The 24,398-nt window shown below is 39.0% G+C and overlaps 2 protein-coding genes across 3 annotated transcripts in view; one reads left to right on the plus strand and one right to left on the minus strand.

The window, feature by feature from the left end:
* Window positions 1-6,145: 6,145 nt before the first annotated feature.
* prpf40a (PRP40 pre-mRNA processing factor 40 homolog A) lies at window positions 6,146-19,985 on the plus strand. 2 transcript variants are annotated; one of them, XM_023401220.2, is made up of 27 exons: window positions 6,158-6,207; window positions 7,573-7,653; window positions 7,815-7,958; window positions 10,093-10,176; window positions 10,777-10,795; window positions 10,896-10,915; window positions 11,052-11,093; window positions 11,253-11,363; window positions 11,590-11,710; window positions 12,011-12,035; window positions 12,240-12,455; window positions 12,687-12,792; window positions 14,205-14,269; window positions 14,376-14,540; window positions 15,609-15,717; window positions 15,898-16,048; window positions 16,173-16,306; window positions 16,503-16,617; window positions 16,890-16,981; window positions 17,106-17,222; window positions 17,811-17,948; window positions 18,187-18,282; window positions 18,372-18,458; window positions 18,588-18,678; window positions 18,771-18,832; window positions 18,922-19,077; window positions 19,346-19,985. In XM_023401220.2, the coding sequence occupies exons 1-27, from the start codon at window positions 6,205-6,207 to the stop codon at window positions 19,433-19,435; spliced, it is 2,640 nt and encodes an 879-aa protein (XP_023256988.1). In that variant the 5' UTR covers window positions 6,158-6,204; the 3' UTR covers window positions 19,436-19,985. The 2 variants fall into 2 exon arrangements, with proteins under 2 accessions (XP_023256989.1, XP_023256988.1); XM_023401221.2 differs by lacking the exon at window positions 7,573-7,653 and having other exon boundaries at window positions 6,146-6,207.
* A 2,172-nt stretch (window positions 19,986-22,157) lies between these two features.
* Window positions 22,158-24,398, minus strand: part of fmnl2a (formin-like 2a) — a 48,476-nt gene continuing 46,235 nt past the window's right edge. Inside the window, exons 26-27 of the mRNA XM_087172641.1 lie at window positions 24,278-24,397; window positions 22,158-22,280 (exon numbers count right to left, since the gene is read on the minus strand). Coding sequence (XP_087028767.1) covers window positions 24,306-24,397 — 92 coding nt within the window. The 3' untranslated portion in view covers window positions 22,158-22,280; window positions 24,278-24,305. The remainder of the gene's footprint in view (window positions 22,281-24,277; window position 24,398) is intronic.

A 24,398-nucleotide genomic window follows, 5' to 3' on the forward strand; every position in this document is an offset into this window, starting at 1 on the left:
CCATAGCTGATCCAGAGATTACACCGCAACTCACTTGCTCTTTGCTGAGATAAGCTGAAAAAATCCTGTGGCTGAAATATTCATCCTGCTCTTGAACATAGTTTAAAGGACTATTAGTATATGTGACGTTGAACTAGCTTGGTGGAGAACTCATGTTTTAATTAAACCTGTGGTGTTTAGTACAACGCTGTAAAATGTGGATGCGTAATGCACACATTAAGTAAAGTGCTTTCCCATTTGAAATACAGACCTGGTAAACTGATTTAAAATACTGCACAGACGGAATAAGAATGAGCTTCATGTTGCTGAATATATGATGGAGTGAACAAGCAAGCAGGGAGACAAATAAGCTGTTAACGTACATTGCTATACATCCACATCAGTCATTTCTAGTATGTACATAATGACATTTCCTAAAGCCTAACTCTTATTTTGATGTTGTATTTCTATTTATTTCTTCAAAATGAAAATCTTTAAGAGTTTATGCATATAGTTTTGGTTGTGCTGGCTCCAAGAGATTTAATTTTGGAGTTTTCGTTTTTTAATCTCGAATATAAAAATATGACATTTAGAAGAAATTTACTAGCTCAGAACAGGTGGGTACTTATCTGGAAATATTCAGAGGAAAAAAAGCAAGAAAAGGTTATTTGAACAGCACCAAAGAAGCTATCATAAACCAACTTGACCTGGGGAGATTCATAAGAAAACCACCTGCAGCAAATGTTTATGAAACTTCTCAAATACTTCAAATAGTGATGTAGCAGTCATATTACATTCAGATATAACACTATTTGTTTCATACAAGCTAAAATACTTTCCATGCAGCAACCACGCATTCCTGATAAAGCCTCCACCAGCACAATCATGAAAACACACTGCAGCGACAGGATATTCTTTCGGAAATTTGAAACGAAGGACATGGAGCATAAAGGCCCGTTTCGAAGACAGCTATCACACATAAATCCCCTGGCATCCTCTTTGTGCTCCCACTGCTCCCTCCTTTTTCTCCAGCCATTTCCTCTTATTATAGGCCAGAGACACAGCAGCCAGCGAGCGCCCACAGCTGGACATCAGTCCTCAGATGAAAACCACTCACCAAGAGGCATCAAACAGGAAACTATATTTTATCCTATGTTTCTAAATGGTGGCGGCCAGAAATATTGCACAAACTGAATGACTGAAGAAAGACTGAATGGGTTCCTTTTTCATCGTCTAAAGTTGCAACTTTTCACCCCATGTTGTAAGCGTTTCTGATGCCAGCATGTCTGATGCCAGTCATTAAAATCAATTGTTAATGCACTGAGAAAGTGGAGTGACTATCACATGAAGAGCCGTATGAGTGTCACTAGGAATTAATAAAAAAATTATACATAAGATGTAATGTGTTTAATAACTGAGCTCTAGAGGTTTGGTAAGTGTGTTTTAGCTTTGAACATAGCCACACCAGCTTCAAGTGTTTGTGCTTAGCTAAACGTCTGCTGGTGGTAGCTTCATATTTAATGTACAGACATGAGAGAGGTAGCAATTCTCTCATCTATGCGCTCAAAATGCCATCTACACATTAAATTAGTGAACTTTAAGGGTGTGGGAAAATCTGATTTTTTTTTTTTTTACCTCTGAATAGAGCAAGGCTAGCTTTTTCAAGTTACTGCTAGCAGTTGTTTCATATTTACCGTAACTGTGGGAGTGGTATCAATCGTCTCCTCTAGCTCTCGGTAAGGAGGTAAATATATTTCCAAAAATGTTGAATTATACCTTAAATTAGTGAGAATTAGAGGAACAGGTAAGCAGACATTTTTCTGACCTTTGGGCAAAGCCAAGCTAGAAGTATCCAAGCTATCTTCATATTTGCTTGCAGTATGTTTCATATTTAGCAGACAGACATGAGTGTAATCGATCTTCCAAAGCTTGGCAAGGAAGCAAATACAAATTTGCCAATAACATTTCCTTTAAGACTACTGCATAAGTTTTTGATTATTTATTGATAGAAGTATTCAAACCCCAAAGCGCTACCATCCCTTATCGCTATCACTTGAGAGTTTCATGCAGTATGCAGTATTTCTAAAAGTGAAGAACTGATTATTGATTATTTATCAGTACTGCTAAGCAAATTACATCAGTAACTGCAGGGCCTAATAGAACGGAATCATTTCAGCTGTCTCAGCTGTCTCTCCATGTCCATCTTTGTACACACATGCACATGCAGCCTCCCTCACTTTCTGAGTAACAACCTGTCAGCAGAAGCCTAACCGATTCATTTTCTGACAGATGACAATGCGTTGAAAGATCCTCTCAAAGTGCCCACACACAGTCCTCAGAAGAACACATTCAGCAGAAGCTCACAAGTGCTGAGCATGATGTCAGGTTTATCAGACAGGAGATTTCATATCCGAGGCAGGGAATCTTCCTGAGCCGCCATGTTGCTCAGGCAACAAATAATTTCCACAGAGATTTCCAAGTGTAAAAAGAGACCAAGAAAGGCAGAATATACAGAGTCTGACATTTACTATGACATTCAACAGCCATATCTTATTCATACTTTTTTTCTGCTGCGCTTTGACATCATGGTCATAGGTTTGCTGTCATCTCCATCAGAAAAAGTTGAAAAAAATTTGTGTGTGTGTGTGTGTGTGTGTGTGTGTGTGTGCGTGTGTGTGTGTGTGGCATTGCAAAAGAGAAGTACAGAAGACCCTTTGACCTGCGTGATTGATATCCACAAAATCAGCATCTCTTTCAGAACAAGAGACTGTGAATAGCTGCTACTCAGCAATCAACAGCTTTGTGTGTTCGTGCGAGATAATTACAACCCAGAGAGAAATCTTACCAAAAATAGTTTCTCAACTCCTGTGATAAATTTACTATGCAGGCTCAATATAGGTGAGGTTCAAATTTGTATTCCCAGGGTTTGATAGAAGCAGTACAATGTGAAGTCACAGATAGCCCAGACTGACTGTAGCATGTTGTCATAATGTTTGATTTTTTTTTGGCCTAGAGGTCATGCTTGCATTGATCATGTGGCACAGGGGTCAATAATCACCCAGAGGACAAAAATGCTTTTAGACAAAACATGTTCCCCTCAAGCAACGAAAAAAAAACTAAGAAGAGGTTGGGTTATGCAATAAGTCCTTGTTTTGTTTTTTTGAAAGGCATGTTACTTATCCAATATGTTGTCAGGACAAGTTACTTCCTGAGAGCAGGGTACTGTACAAAGGGTATCATTTTAAAGATATACCACACTTGGCTGTCATTTACATAAAATGTGCGACTAAGTCCATCACTGATCACATTAACTACTTGAGTGTGGCTTCAGTTAGAGAGAAAATTATCCCAAGTCATGTGAACACATGAAATCTTCACTACATTAAAGAGATTTTGATGAATCATAAAGAGAAGTCTGCATGACTTCTCTTTTGCAACAGTTTTCTCAAAAATGTCTCATATAAACCTTTGTTTTGTAAAAGCTCTCTAGTTGAGAAAAAAAAAATCTATACAGACTAATATAACCTAATTCAGAGCTGTTCTGGCTCTGTTATTTTTACAGAGGAAATTGAAAAGCAAGCTGCAAATGCAATACCGTGCTTTGTTGATAGTTAATGCGAGCATGGTTGACAGGAAGCCAATTGTTAGATGAGAGAGGAGTGCCTGTAAGGCAGGTCAGCAGCATGCTGGACTCAAAGCTCACTGGGTAAAATGGCTGGAGGCAAACATTGACGACCTCATATATTGTGAATCAATCACACACACAACAAGGGAATGGCAAACTGTGTTCGAATATATAAATAGAGCACCAAAGCTTATAAATGCCTTGTGCATATATCTGGGGTGTATGGAATCTGCTGAGAAACGATCATCATTACTCATCTACTAGCAAATGAATGTTAAATAAAAGATGATGGTGAGATCAATAAAAATATCAATCCAAAGACTTAAGTCAGAATGGTATTTGATTTGTGTAAGACATCTTTTATTGATGTCTGTCTGAAAAATCTTTTCCACTTGTGCTCTGCAGGAAGGACTTGTTGTCAGCTAGCACCCCTGCTGGTAACAGGGCCTCTGTCTCTTGCTCAAGAACTCGGACATAGCACCACAGCAAGCTGTTTTACCATCGTTTGTCTTTTATATTACCTATTGACTAACGCTCTCATTCTAGTTGCACATCATGTTTGTATGTTTGGTACATTTTACAAAGAAATTCTGAAATTTTAATAATAATTTAGTTGCTGTGATTTGTCCACTCAAAGATCAATAATTAATATTCTGTAAAAACTGAATTTGTGACATCCTATTAAAAGCTGAAAGGCTAAAACAGTCTAATGTTTTCGTTTTCAATGTTTTTTAAAGCATTCAGTCAAACCAAAAATATTTGCAGCTATGCAGCAGTGTTGATTCATGGCTGGTTTTATGTTTGTTTGTTTCCCTGAAGACAAGTGATGCACTGCGGATGACTGACTCCCATCATTAGGTTGAAGCTCAATCCATCACTGCCCCTCACTGTCGCCTTGTTGTCTTTTTGTCTTGTTAAGAGAATGGATAGGGAATTCTCCTGCACTTGTCAGTAAATGCATCAGAGTTTATTGCAGTCTACCTCAAGTGTGGGCTCATCTGTTCCCAAACTCTTTGTTGCATGCTTCACACTCCAATAACACTCCAAATCCCAGGGACAACTCCACAGTAAACAGCAACACTGAGAGCGGCATACTGATAAGATGTAATATCAGTTTTTTATTTTGAAAAGATGTTGAATATATACCACTATCATTCAAAATGTTTAACACAGTGTACATGGCATCTCTACAGAACAGCAATAAATGAAAATCAATGTGTTCATTAGACCACAGACCAGACTAATTTTCTGTGTGAATAACCCTCATAATGAGTGAAAACTATATGACCAAAATGCAAGAGCAAGAGGAGAAGGAAAAGAGTGAGGACCATATTCATGTGAATTGCACTTTAAAGAGGTAAAAAAAAGTGTGTAAACTGAGCACTTTCTAATTTCCTATAGTCACAGGGAATCATTCCAGCCACATACAGCGAGGAGAGCCGTGTCACAGAAGCCAATAATTGGAAAATCACCACCAGTTCTCCAAATGATCCCCAATACACCAAGGTAATTTTGCTTTGTCTGAACACCAGCTAATCCAGCCTCTGAAACGGGCACCTGTTATGACGTCTAAGATAACAGGGGAGAAAATCACTTGTAACAGTGTAAAGAATAACTTCTTTGGCAAAGAATTCTTTATCATGTACAAGGAAGTGCAGGGTGAGGTTTGTAAATAAGTGGATTTAAATACACATTTCCCAATAATTTTATGTCATAGCATCCTCCTTTTTTAAACAGTCATTTTCGTGAGTTTAAGTAAAATGCTTTGATAGGAAAGTAATAATACTACTTGCCCACACAAGGCAACTCCTGTATATTTTATTGTATTACCTTTACATTATTCATTCCAATGTTCTTTGCGCCACCTGTACAGTACAATTATTAATCACATCAGCGTCCTGTACTTTTTTGACCTGTATTCAGAATATCTACATTTGTTTGTCCAGCTGTTGTTTTTGTTGTTAAATGCTATTTTCATATCTACTTGCCTGTTCAATGTGTAGAACTATCATGTTTGTGTCCTATTGTTTATTTGTTTTTATGTAGATTGGTTGAATCTTTCTTTGCCTACATGTCTATGTTTGTGTTTTTTCTGTTTGATTTTGGAACATCTAATTATAATCTTTTGAATGTACCTATTACATTTATTACATGATCTTAATTAATTTTGCCATATTTTATATCATTATAGATCTTGTTTAACTTATTTTATACTAGTATCTAAATGTATTAGTGCATATCATTTATAATTAGTTCATCATCTTTTTATCCAGGTGAGACAGACTAAATTGTTGCATTTGAGAAGAAAAACTCAAGGTCCACTTACTCGATTCGTCGGACCTCGGCAGATGTTTGCTACTCTCTCGTGGAGAGGGCTCATTGTTGCATATATTGTTGTATATTGTATTTTCCTGAAACTATAAAAATGACGATACCACCCTGCTGGCTGTTATTGCGCATTTCTGCGCACTCCCAGCGCAGAGCAACGCTACAAAATCTTTACCTTTGACCTCTGTGCATCAGGAGGGAGTTGAACCAATCGTTTCGCTCGTTGTTGGGAGGCTCTCAAGTTTCTAGGAGGCTCTTACCCTCTCGTCAACATGGTGAGTACAGCCATTCAAATAATAGTTTATTAACAATTAAGTAAAGGCGAAACTGTTAAGAGTTTATTTGTGAATGATTTCCATTTGATTAATAACCAACTCTTAGCCTCCACGATGCTATGATAAAGTTGTTTGTCTTAGAACCTCACGGGTTAGCATGTCGTGTTAGCGCTAAGCTACGATAGCGGCACACACATATCGTCATGGTGCGGACTATGTCCTGGCGCTCATGCTTTCTGTATAACAATAGTAGAAAGTATTACATATAGTTACTTTTGGGTGTATATATCATTTGTAGATGCATGTAAAGGCATTCTTAAACTTAAAAGTCATGGGTTTTAAACGGTGTACTTAGCTAGCCGAATAGTTGACTAGCGAAGCTCCCATGTTAGCTTTAAACCTTTATTCTTACCAGAATTTAGACAGAGTCTTCAGTCATTCAGAGAGAACACTCTTTTACACGGTATTGGGTTCCTTGCAAGTTAACATTATTCATATGCAAAGGTCGGTTTTATAGGTAAAATGCCCATGTGTGTTATCATCGAGTAATAACGTCGGTTAAAAAGGACAAAGACAAACCTGCTGTTGGACAACCTGTCACACACAGCTAACATTATAGCTAACAGTGACGTTACGTTAATTCAGTTTTTTTCTGGTGAAGGTAATGAATTCGCGCCATCGTTTACATAAAACCCCAGAAAAGTAAAATCTCATGTAACCGAGTCTTCAGCGATATTAGCTAAAATAACTACATGTTTCTATGGGACTTGTTCATAAGTGAATGAATTAGGCTGGCCAGATTCATACACATGATTATAGGTAATAATAAAGTTTTTTGTTTTTTTTTGTTTTTTTTTTTTGAAAATGAATAAACTCTTTGTTCATACAGAACGAAATACGGTGCATGTCTTCAAGTTTATTTTCATCTTCGTTAGGCATAGTAAGATTTAAGCTGTGTATGTCAAGATAACAGTTTTGAGAGGTATTGATGAAACTTTATGGTGATTTTGGAGGCTACAGTTTGTGTTGCTGTTGAATTGTTTTGCATTATACCGAGAGAAATGTCTTATGTTTTGTCAAACCTCTTTTAAAACTCTGAAAACCGATATTCATGTACTCCTTTGATCGTATTTCATTGTAAATATGAAATGCATCATTTAGTTCATTGTCCTCATCCTTAGACATAACTAATAATATTTAAGTTGTACATCTAATTATAAAACTTTATTTTATTTCAACAACAGTATTGATGATAATATAGTGAGAAAATCTAATTTAACAATATTTTAAAAGCTGTTTTGAATTATTACACCACTGGCTGTTGTGAGTTCACTAACTCTGTGTGGTGTTTCTTATTCATGACAGTCTTCATCGGAGGCTAATAATGGCCCGAGCCAAGCGCCACCTTATCCAGGTGTACCGCCCTCAGGGATACCTCCCCCATTTGTAAGTCAGTGACAGAGATATTTATGCCAATTAGCTTTCCTCCTCTTCTTTCCAGTTGTCATATAGGGCGAAAACCGAATGTGGTAAATATTAAAGGTTGTCATTAATGTTTCATTTAATTAAATGCATCTTTTTTTCTCTTTCCCCATTTTTTCATTTAGATGGGACCACCAGGAATACCACCGCATTTCCCACCCATGGGTATGCCCCCTATGGGACAACGACCTCCCAGCATGACTCCAATGCCTCCTGGTATAATTCCCCCTGGTATAATGCCACCAATGGGCGCACCACCAATGGGACAGGTGAGTCTTGTTAGAAGCTCATAGGTCTGTGTATATGTTTTTTTTACTTGTAAGGTATGGGGGCTTGGTGGCCCATGTTTCTGCTGCTCCTTTCATTTCATCCTGTTCTCAATCAAAATCAATCTCAAACCACCATACAGACAGGTTAGATAAGCTTTTGTATGTAACTGCCTTGCCCCTGACAAGTAGCTAAGTAACTCTGCCGTTGATCAAAAAGGTTGGATAGGCTATGACACAATAATGGTCAGATGAACAAACCTCTGTTAGTCAGAATTATTTGGAGAAGGCAAATGTTAAATGTCCATCGTAGTTTACAGACTGATGTCCATTTTATGTATGACCTATTGTAGTTTCTGTAGATGTTTGCACTCATGATTTTTTTCCTGTGCAGTGAGGGATGATTAGTAACATTACAGGTATATTCACGTTGGTTTTACCTCAGAATAAAGTGGCAGCTAATCAAGCGAACTGTTGGCTTGTTTTCAACCTGTCTGATCATGTGACTGCTTTTGTTTCTTGCCCTTTGGGCGTATTTTTAGCAATGTTACTGTTGTGAGGTTTCAGAAATTACTTTAGTGATTACAATGTTATCATAACTTATAAACCCAATTTTCAGTCCTATGAAAATAAAATCCAAGTTGTTATAAATGGTTTCTGTTATCTCAGTCATGTGTTGGTTATTTTAAACATTCCTTGTTTGTTTAGCTCTTCTCTATAGAAGAGATGTATCTAATATGTTCAATATTGGAAAATATCAATTATATTTTGAATATGGTTGTTTGCTGTGATTTCATATAGCTAGGTTTTCATGGGTTCACATGATTGTAAGGAAATGAAACTCGACCCACAGCCCAAGTTAGACCGTGTCCAAATTCTACTCATGCTAATTGGGTTGGGTAGCCTTTCCATTTATGTCCATGGATCTTGGGTCTATGTCTCAATATATGTCAATATGTCCAATTCTTGAGTGGATCTGAATGGACCGGAGTGTACGTGGTATCAGCTCTGGTCGTGTAGAAAACTCTGTTTTGATAAGAAAGGGAGACATCACAGCTCTCATTCTCTTTAGTTTGTTGTATTTTTTTCAATGTATTTATTTTTCATATTTATCAGTTTTTGTTATTGACTAGTTTTTTTCTATGGTATTTGTTATTTTCAGAGAGCAAGTGTGTTTGGATTTGAGCAGATGCTACTGAAGTGTCAGCTGGGTTTGCAACAGGCTGTAGATAAAAGTTTTCAAAGTAACAGTGATCATCATACTGAACTCATGTCACATATCATTCAAACAATCTTTGAAAGGGAGATAAACCAAATCAGATAAGGAGGCAATGCATCTAGTAGCTTTGCTCTGACAAGGGAACTGAAGCTGAGCTTATTTTAGAAAAATCAGTAGCTAATAAATTACAGCTCTTTGGAGTTTGAGTCGCAGAAATTAAATATGTAAATAGTTTTCTTTCGTATATTTGCTCTTTTCCATCTTAGCTGCTTGTTAATTGATTGAATTAATTGATAGCGCATCATGCTGCACCAGTGCTTGTGTTCTCTCTTTGTTAAGGTCTGTGCAGGTCAACCACACTTTGGATCGAGTCTAATTATCTCAGGGTCTATTTTGAGTCTGGTCTGGCTGTGCTCAGGTTACCCTTGGATCATGTGTCATTTTCAAAAATGAATTTATATAAGACCTGTAGCTCATAGTGCTCCAAAGAGATGCCACTTAATTGAAGAATATTGCTTGTGCATTGTGTTAAACCTCTGCCACTGGTTGACAGACTACTACTATTTTTAAAGATTGTATTTATTTATTTAAAGCCAAAATGGGTCACATTTAGCAAGCCTATGTGATCCTGTCACAGGGCGGTGTTTGATCAAAGTGCCAGCAACACAAGTCTGAAAAGATGGTGTGGGGATGTAGTTTGGAGTTTGGTGTGTTGCTGCTTCACAGATCGCAAAGCTGTGGCATCACACCATAAATAAGCACAGCAGACTCCGTTTCACTCTCACCTTCTTCTCCCAGTTGCAAGCAGCCTTCCACATAGACACCAACACCCTGTCTCACACTGTGTCTTGATACTTGTGCCTGCACTAGGTGGTATGGAAATGCCAGATGAATATTTCATGATGTTTCTTTTATTAGATGCCAGGCATGATGCCACCTATGATGCCAGGGATGATGATGCCCCCTCGCATGCCAGCTGCGGCTGTACAACCAACGGGACCGGTAACTCTCCTCACTACTTTTTCACCAGTGCTCTGCTTCACACTTCTTAAAAATACACTGCAATCTGTGAAATGCTAAATGAAGCACTCGCACACCATATAACACTTCTGTTAGATATGAATTGAAGTCACTCACAAAAAAACTCTACATTCTTAAACACAGATTGAAATGAAAAAGGTGAAAAACATAATTAAATAGTGTCTGATTAAGATGAAAATGAACACTTGCGTTCAATTTGTGCCTTATTGTCACTTTTTCGTTTTGCCATTGGTACAGCTGTGAGTAAATATAATGAAACATATGAGCGCTTCACTTTTGATGTTCTGTTAATTTTTCTTTTTTACTGAGTAGCAAACAAGTTATGCAAATGAGCACTCTGATATATTTATTGTAAACACACCCTGGCTGCTTCAGAGATCATAAGACATACACTTTATCAACCCAAGCATATTTTTGCATCTTTAGGGTGTGGAGTTTTGTACTCATTAGGAACGCTTTATCAGTTACTGTGTATTGTGAATAATGAGTCTGTATTCCCAGATGTGATGATGTAGTTTTTCTTGGGAAAATAATCAACTGGTAAAATTGTCTTTTCCGCAGCCTGGTGTTGACTCCACAGGTAAGATCCTTATTTGAAATGATTTCTAAATCACATTCTTGCATATTTTGTGTTCAGTAGAAGTACAGGTTCAGTCTAATTTGTGTTTTTATCCTCACAGCTGCTGCACCTGGAACAGCTGTAAGTGTAATATAATTTTTCTTTCACTGCAGTAATTGCAAGTTTACAATTTTGAGTTCTCTACATTAGCTCCAGTATTTTGCCTTCTCAGTAACTGCAGTCCGACAACCTTTCATTTGTTCCTTCGTCTCTGCAGACTACCACAAATGGCTCTCCACAGGAAGAACAGCCAAAGAAGGTTTGTGCAGAATGAAAATGGAAAGATTGATGTGAAAGATTTGGCAATATTGACTGGGAACTGTAAAAGCATTAAAATTGAGCCAAGGTGAAATGGTTTCTTGCTGTTTCTTTCTTTTAATACTTTAACAGCTGATTTTGTTGTTTTTGTCCTCCTCAGAAGTCCCTGTGGACTGAACACAAATCACTGGATGGGAAGACCTATTATTACAACACAGAGACCAAGCAGTCCACATGGGAGAAACCGGATGAACTCAAATCTCCTGCAGAAGTACAAACTGCTATCACTTACATAACTTGTTTTAAACTTTCTTCTTAAGTGCCTCAAACCAACCATTTATATATGCACTTACATATTCACTTACTCCCCCCCCCCCGACAAAAAAATTAACATATCCTTTTCCCATTTTCCCTGTCTTCCTTTCTTGTATTTAGCATGAACATTGCATCCCAACTGACATCCCTGACTTCCCTTTTCTGTTTTTTTCCGCTTTTAGCAAATGCTGTCTAAATGCCCTTGGAAGGAATACAAGTCAGACACAGGGAAGCCTTATTATTACAACTCTCAGACGAAGGAGTCCAGATGGACCAAACCCAAAGAGCTGGAGGACCTGGAAGGTAAAGAGCTGCTTTCTGATGATGTCAAACCTGTAGTGAGAAAGGCAGTGGTGTTCCATCCTGAGCTCCATGGATGAGCTTTTAACAGCATGATGAGTGGCAGGCTACTGGCTTGTTCAACGAATGACGTCAGGCATTACAGGGGTTTGGGCATCACAGATGTACAAGCACAGGTAGCGCAAATACAGTAGCACATGGTGGCCCCTTCAGTACATTTATCTCTGTGCTGGTCTCTTATCTGTAGTCAGCTTTGAAATGAAAACGAGTAGTCTGACAGCTATCTCCTTTTGTCTGTTCCAGCTATGATCAAAGCAGAGGAAAATGGGTAAGAGCTTGTTTACCTTTGGATACTCTTCACTGCAACATCTTGTATTATGAACAACAAATACAATAATCATTAAAAGCCCTGTTTATTTTATTATTAACACTGCTGTGTATTTGTACTTTCATTTTATATCCCAGTCAGTTATATTGTCCCAGTGTTCCTATAATCATGGGATGTGGCTTCACCATCATGCTCTGATTTCAGATCGACAGAGGCAGCGGCCCCTGGCACCACCACGGCTCCTGCAGTGCAAGCAGATAATACAGCCACTATGGTGACCGTAATGGAGGCGGAAACTGCAACCGCAGTCTCAGAGGAACACCTGTCCCAGGCGGCCGTGCATCACACACCTGAGGTCAAGACTGCAGATGCACCTGTGACGTCCTCAGAGAGCTCAGCTGCCACAGAGGCCACAGCCAGGTAAACAATGATGTCTGATACAGACACAGGTACTATCTTCGGTCCTACACACATAATACAGCAAGCCAAACCATAGGGTCACAGGGATTAACTTTCAACTTAATATATTCATGAATGAGGAGGTCTATTTTGTGTTTCATTCGTCTAATGTAGGTCAGTGGGTGTGATAAATGGTCGCTGTCCTAAATGCACAGCTAAGTTAATCAAATATCATCCTTCCTTTACCCTCAGTGTTGAAGTAACAAAGGAAGAACGACCAGAACTTCAGAAGAAGACGTACAAGTGGAACACAAAAGAGGAGGCCAAGCAGGCCTTCAAAGAGCTGCTGAAAGAGAAGGTTAGACAAATTTTCAAGTGGGGTTAACCTGTAGCTGAACTACAGGCCACACTGTGAAGGACAGTGCGGAGGCTGTACTGTCTCTGTAGGGAAGTAATGAATGATTATGTTAGATGACATGTAACAGGTCCAATACAAAAACTTCCATCTGCTTTTTTCAGTGTGCTGGTCTCGACATACTTGGATCCATTAATATGCTTTTAGTTGTGGCTTGGTTGGTCAAACAAATTTTAAGATTTCATTTTCCATGTGCCATTGCAGCTACTAAGACTATAGGTCTTAGTATGTAGTATAGAGCTCAGTATGTAATGCCAAATATTACAGGATCCCTACAAATTGTCATGAAGGTGGCTGTAGTTTGCCATAGATTATATGGTTGTTGTTTTAAAATTTAAAACTGTTCTGTTCAGATAAAGTCAGGATAATTTGGCTACTTCTTATAATAACAATGTGGCCTCAGAGTCAAAGAAAATGTTAACATTTAACCATACTAAAGTTTACCTGTATAAACAAAGTCATTGTCCAGAAGTCAGCCTCATATAATTTCATCAAAGTAACTCTAACAAGTGCTTAATGGTTGAGTTTTACACCAGTATACACAGAAGGTCTATTGTTAAGATTAATTTCTCCGTCTCTCTCCTAATGTCTGATGTATTTACCAGCACGTTATTTGCATTCTGATCTGGATCTAATCCCTGTCCTTCCTCATGAGCCCCTGGGAGGTTTTAGCATGATTGTTAAGGTTCTCCTCCTGTTGCTTTGGATGTGTTGTGTGTTCACTCACAAGGTGGCGTAGCACCACCCACCTTGAATGCTGCTATATTTAGGCTCTTTTAATTTTGTGCACAAAGCTCTCCTCTGAGATTGCTTGCCATTTCCTGCAAGATCTTAATGGCTCTGTCTTCATGATTAGCTTTATTGGATCAAAGGCACGGGGCTGGCTGGGATTAAGACAGTGAGAGAAAGTGGCATGCCTCAGTGAGTTAGAATAACTGTGACAGCTGACAAGACAGAGGCATGTGGTGGAATCAGTTCATAATGGATGAAGGAGTCACTCCCTGGGAGTGGAGAGCGGCAGAAGGGGCACTTCTTTGAATTATTGCCACTTCACACCTCTTAACCCAGCATCTATTAGTAATTAAGAAAATATGTTGAGTTCTAGGAGCCAAAGTAGCACAGCTCTTTGTTCCTCCTCCTGCCTCATGTGCTTTTTGTAACAAAGTCAAGTCAGTTTTATTTATATAGCACATTTCATACGGCAGACGTAAACTCAATGTGTTTCATTCTGAGGACAATAGAACCATTTATTTTCTTTGATCTAATGTTTTTATATCTTATATGTTACAAATTTCATGTAAATTTAACGGTTTAGTTTGAGCTAAAAAGCCATCATGACTTTGTCTTTATTCCAGGGTGTGTCTTCAAACTCCTCTTGGGAACAGGCTATGAAAATGATTATCAATGATCCGCGCTACAGGTATACTGTTCTCCAATTATCAGTTTATCCTTTCTACTGTACAATAGGAGGTGAGAACAATGCCCATCTGTAAACTCAAATTTCTTACTTCTCCTTATCAACAAAGTGCGCTTCCCAAACTGAGTGAGAAGAAGCAGGCGTTTAATGCCTACAAAGTCCAGACAGAGAAGGAAGAAAAGGAGGAGGCAAGAATTAAATACAAGGAGTCCAAAGAGACCTTTCAGAGGTTCTTGGAGAACCACGAGAAGATGACATCTACCACCAGATACAAGTAAGTGCTGCAGTGATCCCACAATAAATGTGTGTCTTTTTTCCCCCTGTATTAATTTGTGCTTCAGCGAATTGTCAATATGATTATGCAGATGAGATGACTGAAAGGTAATCTATGGCTTATGCACGCCATCATGTAGTTACAACACTGTTAGCTTCCACTTAAACTACTGTGACCTGTTAGAGCTCATCACACTGTTGTTGAACCTTGTATGTTGCTATATCACAGTTTAGTGAGGGAACAGACTCAAGTGATTTGCTAGCTCTAATGGTGGGGTGAAGGTGCATATGACATTTTGGGTTTCAGTCTAATCAACCACCTTCTGTTTTATCCAATTTCTTGCTGTTTTTAATTAGTTTCACACTTAAAGCAACAGAGATGTCAGACACAAAAAGAAAGATTTTCCTTATTCTGCTGGTTCAAAGGTTTTTTTTTTTTTCAACAATAAATATGTGTCATGCAGATATGCCTTGAAACATTAGGCCCATAACTGTAAAATGCTGCAGTTTTGATGATTGGTCTTGCGTGTGACATCCAGTTCACCAGCACTTTTTGGTTTGGCATTGGGGTGAAAGTCTTTGTGACGGACAGAGGGGACGGACGGATTGACTGGTGACCTTGACAACGAGCCAGTTTCAGAGTTCGGCTGGCACTGGGGCTGCAATCTGGGATGGCACACAACAGGCAGTTGAAGAGTGATAGCATGGCTGTTTGATAGCGTGTGTGTGTCCGTGCGTCTCCTTGCATTTAAAAGCTTATTTCTCTGCGGTCAACCACAGCCTCTGACTCCTGAGCATCAAGTTTGGAGCTGCAGTAAAGGAAATTAAATGTTCAGTGCACATCATGAAAGACAGCTTCCTAAAAAGTTCAACTGTACTTTTTAAATTTTTTTCATTAATTTCATTAATTTTTTTAATAACTCTACATAACTGTGTATCTAATGGGATGTACTAAGCATTAATGACAAAAGTATTAAAGGAAGATTTGGCCTGTGAAATGCTGCCCTCATGTGGGTTGTGTGAAAATATCCTAAATATGTGTGTTTGTGTTTGTGTACTTGTAATCCAGGAAAGCAGAACAGATGTTTGGTGAGCTTGAGGTGTGGAGTTGCGTTCCAGAGAGAGACAGGCTGGAGATCTATGAAGATGTGTTGTTCTACCTCGCTAAGAAAGAGAAGGTAAGTCGTTGATCTACAGTTAACAGTCCTCCCAAGTTTTAGTATTTGAAGAGATTTTTAGTCAGCATGTTTATCTCAATGATGTAGAATCATTCATCTCTTAGATGATGTTACCTGAAGATGGGAGCTTTGAGAATATTGGCACTATGAACATCCTGGTTTCATCCTCTGTTCCAACAGGAGCAAGCTAAGCAGCTGAGAAAGAGGAACTGGGAAGCTCTGAAGAACATTCTGGACAACATGGCCAATGTCACCTACCGCACCACCTGGTCTGAGGCCCAGCAGTACCTGCTAGACAACCCCACCTTTGCAGAAGATGAGGAGCTGCAGAGTATGAGCGCAGAAATTCATGTCTTAGTTTTATCTACTCTATGTGAACCTCACTATATCTGAGATAGTCACAGTTTACTTTGGTTCTATGCAGCCCTCTTGATAGTGTTGTTATTTATTGACAGATATGGACAAGGAGGATGCCCTGATTTGTTTTGAGGAGCACATCCGGGCACTGGAGAAGGAGGAGGAGGAAGAGAAACAGAAAACTCTTCTCAGGGAGAGGAGGCGACAGCGCAAGAATAGAGAGGCTTTCCAGGTGAGAGGGAATGGATATTTACAAATGTAATGGAAGGAACTGGTCTGATTTCTCATTTTGCAAAAATGTTGCAGCAGTTCCAATCAGCTGTTCTGCTAGTTTAATCATTATCTACAACAAATCATAAAAAGGACAAATTCTATTTGTTTAAACATGGGATATCACTTATTTCAAATATTTTCCGGTTTTCTCTCAGAAATTTCTCGATGAGCTCCATGACCACGGCCAGCTTCACTCCATGTCTGCCTGGATGGAGATGTACCCAACCCTGAGCTCAGACATCCGCTTTGCCAACATGCTGGGCCAGCCGGGTAAGACAGCAGGCCACAGCACATGTGGCTTCACACGTCCGCGTGAGCTGAACGCTCTGAAGCACGTGGATGTGACACGCAGAAATAAAGCATACACAGGATGTAAATACTGTATGAAACACAGCAGTGCACTGTTGATCAAGTTTAATTTTTTTCATTTCTCTTGTACTTACTTGTATTACTCTGTATTAGCTTCATTGTTGGTTAATAGATTTTTTGCTGCATGAAACAATATGTACAGTATTTTTTACTCTATGGTGTCTACTGTTCAGGTTCCACTCCCCTGGATCTCTTCAAATTCTATGTGGAAGACTTGAAGGCTCGCTACCATGATGAAAAAAGGATCATCAAAGATATTCTTAAAGTGAGATTATAGCAAAGTGTACACTGTACATCTGCGCATATCAATGTCTCATCTGAGAGGTTTGTTTTGATATAGTTATATTTTTACAAGTTATTTTATTTCACTCCCTTCTCTCCTTCACCAGGACAAAGGCTTCCTGGTTGAAGTTAATACCAGCTTTGATGACTTTGGATCAGTCATCAGCTCAGACAAGAGAGCCACCACACTGGATGCAGGAAACATAAAGCTGGCCTTCAACAGTGTAAGTTCCCTGGCCTACATACATTTTCTTCCCCCCTAGCTTTTCACATCACTCTGTGGCCACTTTAAAGGACACCTGTCAAAGTTATAAAAATTCACAGCTGAGGTGTTTCAAATTTTTTGTCATCCCCATTTCATACATAAGGGGGACAGGAAACACCTGTGAATATAACGTTGTCTAGTGCATCAACACCACTATGGCGTCACTGTGAAAACATAATTTACAAACCAAACAAAAAAGGACCTGAACATAACGGGCACCATATAGGTAGATTAATTAAAGGCAGAACAGCTGTATTAGATGACATTCGATTGTAGAGGTGAAGTGTAATGTCTAAAGATGTGCCCTGATGCTGGGAAACAAAGTATGGTAACAGGATAAGATGCCAGGTACTGAGTTGAAAGTGTAATTTGAGCTTTACTTACTTGCTCATAAGTCACTACACTTGACTTGTGAGCAAAGTTGAACATATTACATTGTAGAAAACAATTTCAAACTCAGCTTTATGTGACAGCATTCTTCTAATTTTCTTGTTTTCAACGTTTGTGATCATTAATTTAACCCACCTTGCAACCTCTCTCTGCGTAGTTACTTGAGAAGGCTGAAGCCAGAGAGAGGGAGCGAGAGAAGGAGGAGGCCAGGAAGATGAAAAGGAAAGAAGCAGCCTTCAAGAACATGCTGAAACAGGCCACACCCCCGCTGGAGCCAGAGGCTACATGGGAGGGAGTAAGTTTTTTTTTTTTTTTTTTTTTTTTTTTTTTTTTTTTTTTTTTTTTAAATGTGATCAATATTGTTATAGTTTCAGCACCGCCTGTTTTCTGGTTATATCCCCCTCTCCATTATTTAGTTTTAATGATTTCTAAATTACTTGTAAAACAGTAGGTGGTGTCTTCAGTTTTTATTGTTCTCAGTGTCGCATCATTTTACTTGATGTTTTGTGATGACTCACAATTTAACATTTCAGGTAAGAGAGAGATTCTTAAAAGAATCTGCCTTTGAAGACGTCACTCTGGAGTCGGAGAGGAAGAGGATTTTCAAAGACTTCATGCATGTCTTAGAGGTAAGGCTGTCATTACAGTGGGAATGGGCTGAATCTATCATTCATGAGGATGATGGTGGTGTTAAACATAGTATTTATTATTTCAACAGCATGAATGCCAACACCACCATTCAAAGGCAAAGAAGCACTCAAAGAAGTCCAAGAAGCACCACAGGAAACGTTCCCGCTCTCGATCAGTCAGTACTCCTCACCACTGTGCTTAGATGAGACAATGAGCTGTGGGCAAACAATTTAGCAATCAATAATCTGCTCCCCCATCACGCCGTGTTGATGTCTAAATTACTTGACTTAAATGTTTTTGACAGGGCTCAGAGTCTGAGGATGAGGAATATCATAAGAAGAAAAAGAGGTCACAGTCCAAATCCCCCTCGGAACGCTCCTCCAGTGGAGAATCTGGTGAGTGGGTTTCACAGCTTCTCATCATTTATCATCATATTGGAGAAGTGCAGTGCAATTGACATTTACTGACATTTTCCTCCTGAAACCAGAGAGAAGCTATAAGAAATCCAAGAAGCACAAGAAGAAGGGCAAGAAGAGACGCCACAAGTCTGTAAGTATACAGAACACCACCAAAATCTATTTATTGTGTATAAATAATCTGAAGGTTGTATGCACACTGACTGTGATTGTGACAAACAGGCATCACCAGATTCTGACAATGAGAAGAAAGGAAGAGAGCGTGATGGGAAGCGTGAAAAAGACCTTGACAAAGATAAAGAGAATGACAAGTCTCGGGGGAAATCTCGCTCCGACTCTAAACAGAAGTCTCCTAAAAGGAAAGCGGCCAAAGAGGAGGTTAGTTTTCTTTGTAAATAGATAAAGTTTAATTTCAGCAAACCAGTGTTTTAAAGTATGTTTTAGAAAAAATTAGTTTTAATTAGTGCTGCATTGGCCTTTTTTGTGTGTGGAAAATACGAGTACGAGACAAAAGTTGCTAAATTTAAGTCAAGTTTGTCTTATCATACACTCTTTTCTTTACAAATGTTACATTTGTCCAGTTAATTTGCATATCTCACAGTGTATTGCATCACAAAGTCTTTGTGTTTTCCTGTGTTGTAATCAGGGTGGCTGGGATACATCAGGCAGTGAGCTGAGTGAAGGAGAGCTGGAGAAAAGGAGAAGAACTTTACTGGAACAGCTGGATGCACCTTGATGATCACAATTCTGCTGCTCTTTTGTGGTATTTGTACACTTCTACAAACATGCATTCCCCTTCAAGCTCATCTGACTGCACTGGTCACACCATTCTGGACTGACTGTGAGATAACATCTTCCACTGGTATTTAATGGGAATAGGCTACACTGAACTTACACACTCACTTGGTAAATAATTTGATATCAGCAACAGCTGATCAATCGTTAAACATCAGGTTGTCCTTTTGTTGCTTTTGTTAGCTTTAACATTTTTTTAGTTGACTGTAGTTGTACATGTTTTCCATTGCTGATCATTTTTATATTCAATTAAAAGCATATCTTAATGTCCGACTGACTGTCTCTCACATGGAAATGGAGCAAGAAAACAGGCTTGTCCAGAAATAACAGGAAATATTTGATCCAATCAAATATATCAAATATTTGATTTGATCCCGCTGCAGATGTGTTCTCAATGAATGATTCAAAAAGGTTTCAATCGGAGCATTATGTTAAAATCGAAATACTGTAGTTCAATGTAATAAAACTGTTTCAATGGATTACTTCTGCAATTGGATACTTATGGTGTTCATTACGGTCAAAGTCAAAGGTTCTTATTTATTTTTTCATGTAATTTCTTATATTTATGAGACATGCTTACCCACTAACTAAACCCTTCAGAAATAGCATTATATTTATATTATTATTATGTGGCCTAAAAATGAAGCCAGTTCGCCATCAGATCATGCTCTACCAGATGTGAAAATATAGCAGTCTGTTGGTAATAATATTGAGAGTTCTGTCAAATCTCAACCATCACCAGTTTCAAGACAAACAATTCTATAATCAATGTAAATAGTTTATTTCATCATATTTGTTGAAAATCTCATATCACCTAATTTAAAAAAAAAACAAACAAAAAAAAAAAAGTTATTTTGTAACGAGCACAAACTGCCTAAAATACATTTCTGGTGAAAGTAAAAAAAAAAAAAAAAACATGCCAGTATTATCCAGTTAGAGATATGACACTATTACAGAGGGTGAAGTTGAGAGAAAAGCAGATGTATGGCATCACATGCTTCAGTGGAGATGATTATAGTCAAGTCAGCAGGCTGCATCACTGAGCCACAAAACCAGCGCATCACAGGTCAACAAATACAAACTAGTGTAATAGATTACAATGAGGCCATAAAGTTCAAATGTTTGAACACTTGCAAATCACAACATGTCGCATGTTGTTGTACCTGGCTTTGATGCACCTGTGACGCACACCGCAAGCAAACTCAGTGATCCTCCTGCACGACATGAGACGTGATTTAACACACTACTGTAGATTCCTGGCTGCATTTGGTTTAATTAAATATACAAACATGGAAACAAAAACTATAAGTTAAAATAACATTCAAGTTGTATAGCACAAGGCAACGCAAACCTTTGTTTAAACAATATGTACAATGTTAACCATCTGGTAATGTGAATAAGTAAAAAAAAAAAAAAAAGGTTTGTAGCAAAATATCTGTACATTTAGGAAACTTTTTGTGTTGTGTACTTTTGTTTCGCTGTGTTCTAATGACTGTGGACACACATTAGATGGAAACATGAGCTTAAAGGAATCTTCTCAGTGGTTAAATACTATACATTAAAATTACAATAAAGTGAGTAGACACAGTAGCCAGGAATATGATTAACCTGTATAAAAAAAAAAAAAAAAAGTTTACACAGATAAAATGCTAAGTTATATCCAGTTTTGACAATGAAATCATCCAGTAGGATTCAGTATCTTTTGTGCAGTTTCTATGCTTGGTAGAAAACTTTTTTTTTTTATGTTGCTTCTTAATTTGTTCCCAGAAACCAGTCAAATTGCTGTGCTGCTACAGAAATGTACGGCAGAGTTTTAAGTAAGCAGACAGCCTCTTTTATGGATTAAGAGTTAGAGTCAGACTTGATTCACTAACTGTGGTGAAGAGAAGTCAGTATGGAGCGGTCTGATATATACAGTTCACATTAGCCTGGTTTTGTTTGAAAAGAATTACTGTCTTTTTCATTCATTTTTCCATCTACCTTATACTAACTTTAGTACAAATATAGATTTTTAATTATTCTATTTCCACTTTCTTCCTGCCTGATCATCAGCCCTTGTAGTAAAAGATGAGATGCATGTTTGTATAGTAAGAGGAATGGAAGAGAGCACCGAAATGTACCGAGATATTACCGGGTGTCAAACTCATCGCTAAAAGATGTAATATTTGTAACAGCTAAAGGGAACACGTCCCATACATTCTACATTATGTTTCCAAGGAAGCATCTGTTCATGTGGCTCTTAAAGCCACCGTAAGTCCAGTTTTACACGTCCTCAAATTAAAGCCAGGTCAAATCGTATTGCTTGAAGTGGGGATATTAAAAACAGTTATCAGACAAACGGAGGACGACGTGACATTACACCACAAAAATAAGTTCAGGCACTTGGCTTGTCTAAGGTTTCTCAACCAACCTTTCAGACACTTTTCTTTAAATTCAGTCCTGTACATGTCCCAGTCCTTCATAGTGAAAAGCTGCTACAATACCACAGACATGGAATAACATGTATTCTTATGTAATATATATACATACTCATCTCTATGGGTGCTACAACACTTGTCATCTTTCACTTATCCCTCTTCGCTCTGTATCCAACCTACTGTCTCTCCTTCTCTTGTTGTTTCACATCCTCACCCCCCTCCCTCCCCTCCCCCTTCCAGCACATACACCGTTCCCTCGTCACATGACCACTTCGCCGTTGTTCACCGGCCGCAAGTTCTGATCATCAAAGCGCCTCCTGACACTCCTCCGCACAGCGTCTGCTCGCCTGTAAGGCTGATTCCTCAAATCTGAGAGGGGAGGATGGGGAAGAGGGGATGGGTTTGTGGGGTGGAGTGGATAAAAGAACTGTCAGTCATCTTGTCAGGGTGATTTGATGAGCCCACATGCTCATAGTGCTGGTAGCCTGTCTTTGAAAGCAGCGTGAGGTCTACACAGGAAAAAAAAAAAAAAAAGCCCCTCAGGTCCAGCTGTCTCTGGGTATTATGACTGAGACAAGCCATGGGGTTTTGACTTGTAAGCCTCTGCCAGAAATCTAGAAAATCTGTGATGATTAATAAAAGGTCAAGAAACTAATGCAAAGAGTAACTAATTTTTTTGCATTAGACATTCAAATCTACTGTTATTAAGCAGATATAATGAGGAGAAAACAAAGGGACAGGTAGGTGAATGCTGAGTGAACCCTAAATAAGAAGACAGTAAAACAGGAAGGGAGGTAATAAAGAGATGCTTGCCAGGTTTGGGACACATCCACCACTACAGAGGTGCTACTGGAGGAGTTCCTTACCCTCGAGTAGACATTGGGAAATTTAGTAATATTATTCTTCTTTAGGGCTAGATAAAGAGAAGACAAAATGAAGGTTAAAAATGGAGGAGGAGGAGACTGACCAGAGCGTCAGCCCAACATTTTCACACTGGCTTTGCACAGAGAGCGCTGCAAGAGCAAAGCAGAGTGGCAGCAGGCTGCACGGGGGAAAGGCCAGAGTGGGATAAGGGCATGAGAAGGGAAAGAGCTGGAGGATGTTAACTGGTTCAACTGGCAGGAAGGAGGATTGAGGGTGGATGGAGTAGAGGATCAAAGCTTATTTAGGTTTTTTTTCTGTTACTAAACCCAGACTGCTTTGCAGAGAGGCTACCAGCAAGGAAAGACAACAAGCCTGTCTCAAACTTCCAGTACAGAGCGATTGTGAACTGAAAAAGAAATAAATATGGTTCCAGGAGACAGCAGGATTATGTTCAACAGCCTCGTCACCAAAAACCAAACAAAGCATGCATGCAGTCAGCTGACTACTGGTTAATTACCACCAAACAGGTATCTGGTTGCATGTTAGTAACACGCACACTGCAAGTGTAAATAGAGACTGCTGTAATGCAAAAGATTATTTATATGGGTGGGTTAGTGAGCCTGCCAGACAGCAGAGAGTCATGTGACAGAGAGGTGACCTGCCAGCAGACGGCAGGACCACGCCACAGCATGTGGGCTAACTGGGAGAGCAGGGGTGCATCATGGAAAAGCGGCAGGGATGAAGCGATCAGCGTGCAAGAAGCTGTGTCAACAGCAGTAATGATATGTGATAATGAACACACAAACATTCATTTCTGATTAAAACATTAAGTGAAACACACAGAAAAAAGCAAGTTATAATGCCACAGGCACTTACACATCATGGCGTTAGTCATACCTGCCATGTAGATGAAGATAAGCTTGTCTATATACTAATGTATATTACAAGATGGCACTGCAGAATGTTGGGTGCTACTGACCAAATTGGATCATTAAATTTGAATCTAATCAAAGATGAATTCTTAACTACTCCATTCATAAATTGATATACAGTTTCAGCATTCCACCACTAGATGGCAGCACCCAGCTGAACATTTCTGCTCCTTTACATGACAAAGTACGCTCCACCACTTTAAATCTCCTGACAGCACAGGTAAGAGTGACCTTGGAGACAGTTCTCTCTGTGACATTATGATTTGCCATGGCTGATAAAATAATGATGATGAATGAGAGTGTCACACTTCATGCAAGTGGGCAGAGAAAACCGTTACCACCAACACCTTGTCATGCTCAGGGAGGGATAGAATATGTGAACACACACAAATGCATGCACTCAGACGTGTGCGTGTCTCCAAAAAACCATGAGATTCCGGCACAGTGCACATGCACAGGTCCAGAGTGTGAGAGTGGAGTGTCATGGTTAAAAGAGGAGGAGTGTGAAGAGGCATGCAAAAAGAGGGAGGAGAGAAAGACATAAAGAAGAGAACATTTTGTTCCAGCAACCTTTGAGAAGAGAGAGAGTTCTATAAGCTTAGTAATGGTACTCCTCATTGAGGGCGGGCTCGCAGAAGAACCGAGAGCCGCGCTTGGCTGTGCGGGCGGTAAAGGGCACTGTCTTCAGCAC

This window comes from Seriola lalandi, unplaced genomic scaffold, assembly GCF_002814215.2.
Source record: "Seriola lalandi dorsalis isolate HSWRI2012SDOR001 ecotype SW California unplaced genomic scaffold, Sedor1 jcf7180002053538, whole genome shotgun sequence".
Classification (NCBI taxonomy): Eukaryota; Metazoa; Chordata; class Actinopteri; order Carangiformes; family Carangidae; genus Seriola; species Seriola lalandi.

Excerpts from the sequence above, each read along its gene's own strand:
- prpf40a (XM_023401220.2), top strand. Across the intron at positions 16,982-17,105 it reads TCATCAAAGATATTCTTAAA|GACAAAGGCTTCCTGGTTGA; the intron begins GTGAGATTATAG and ends CTCCTTCACCAG. Across the intron at positions 19,078-19,345 it reads GGAAAGCGGCCAAAGAGGAG|GGTGGCTGGGATACATCAGG; the intron begins GTTAGTTTTCTT and ends TGTTGTAATCAG.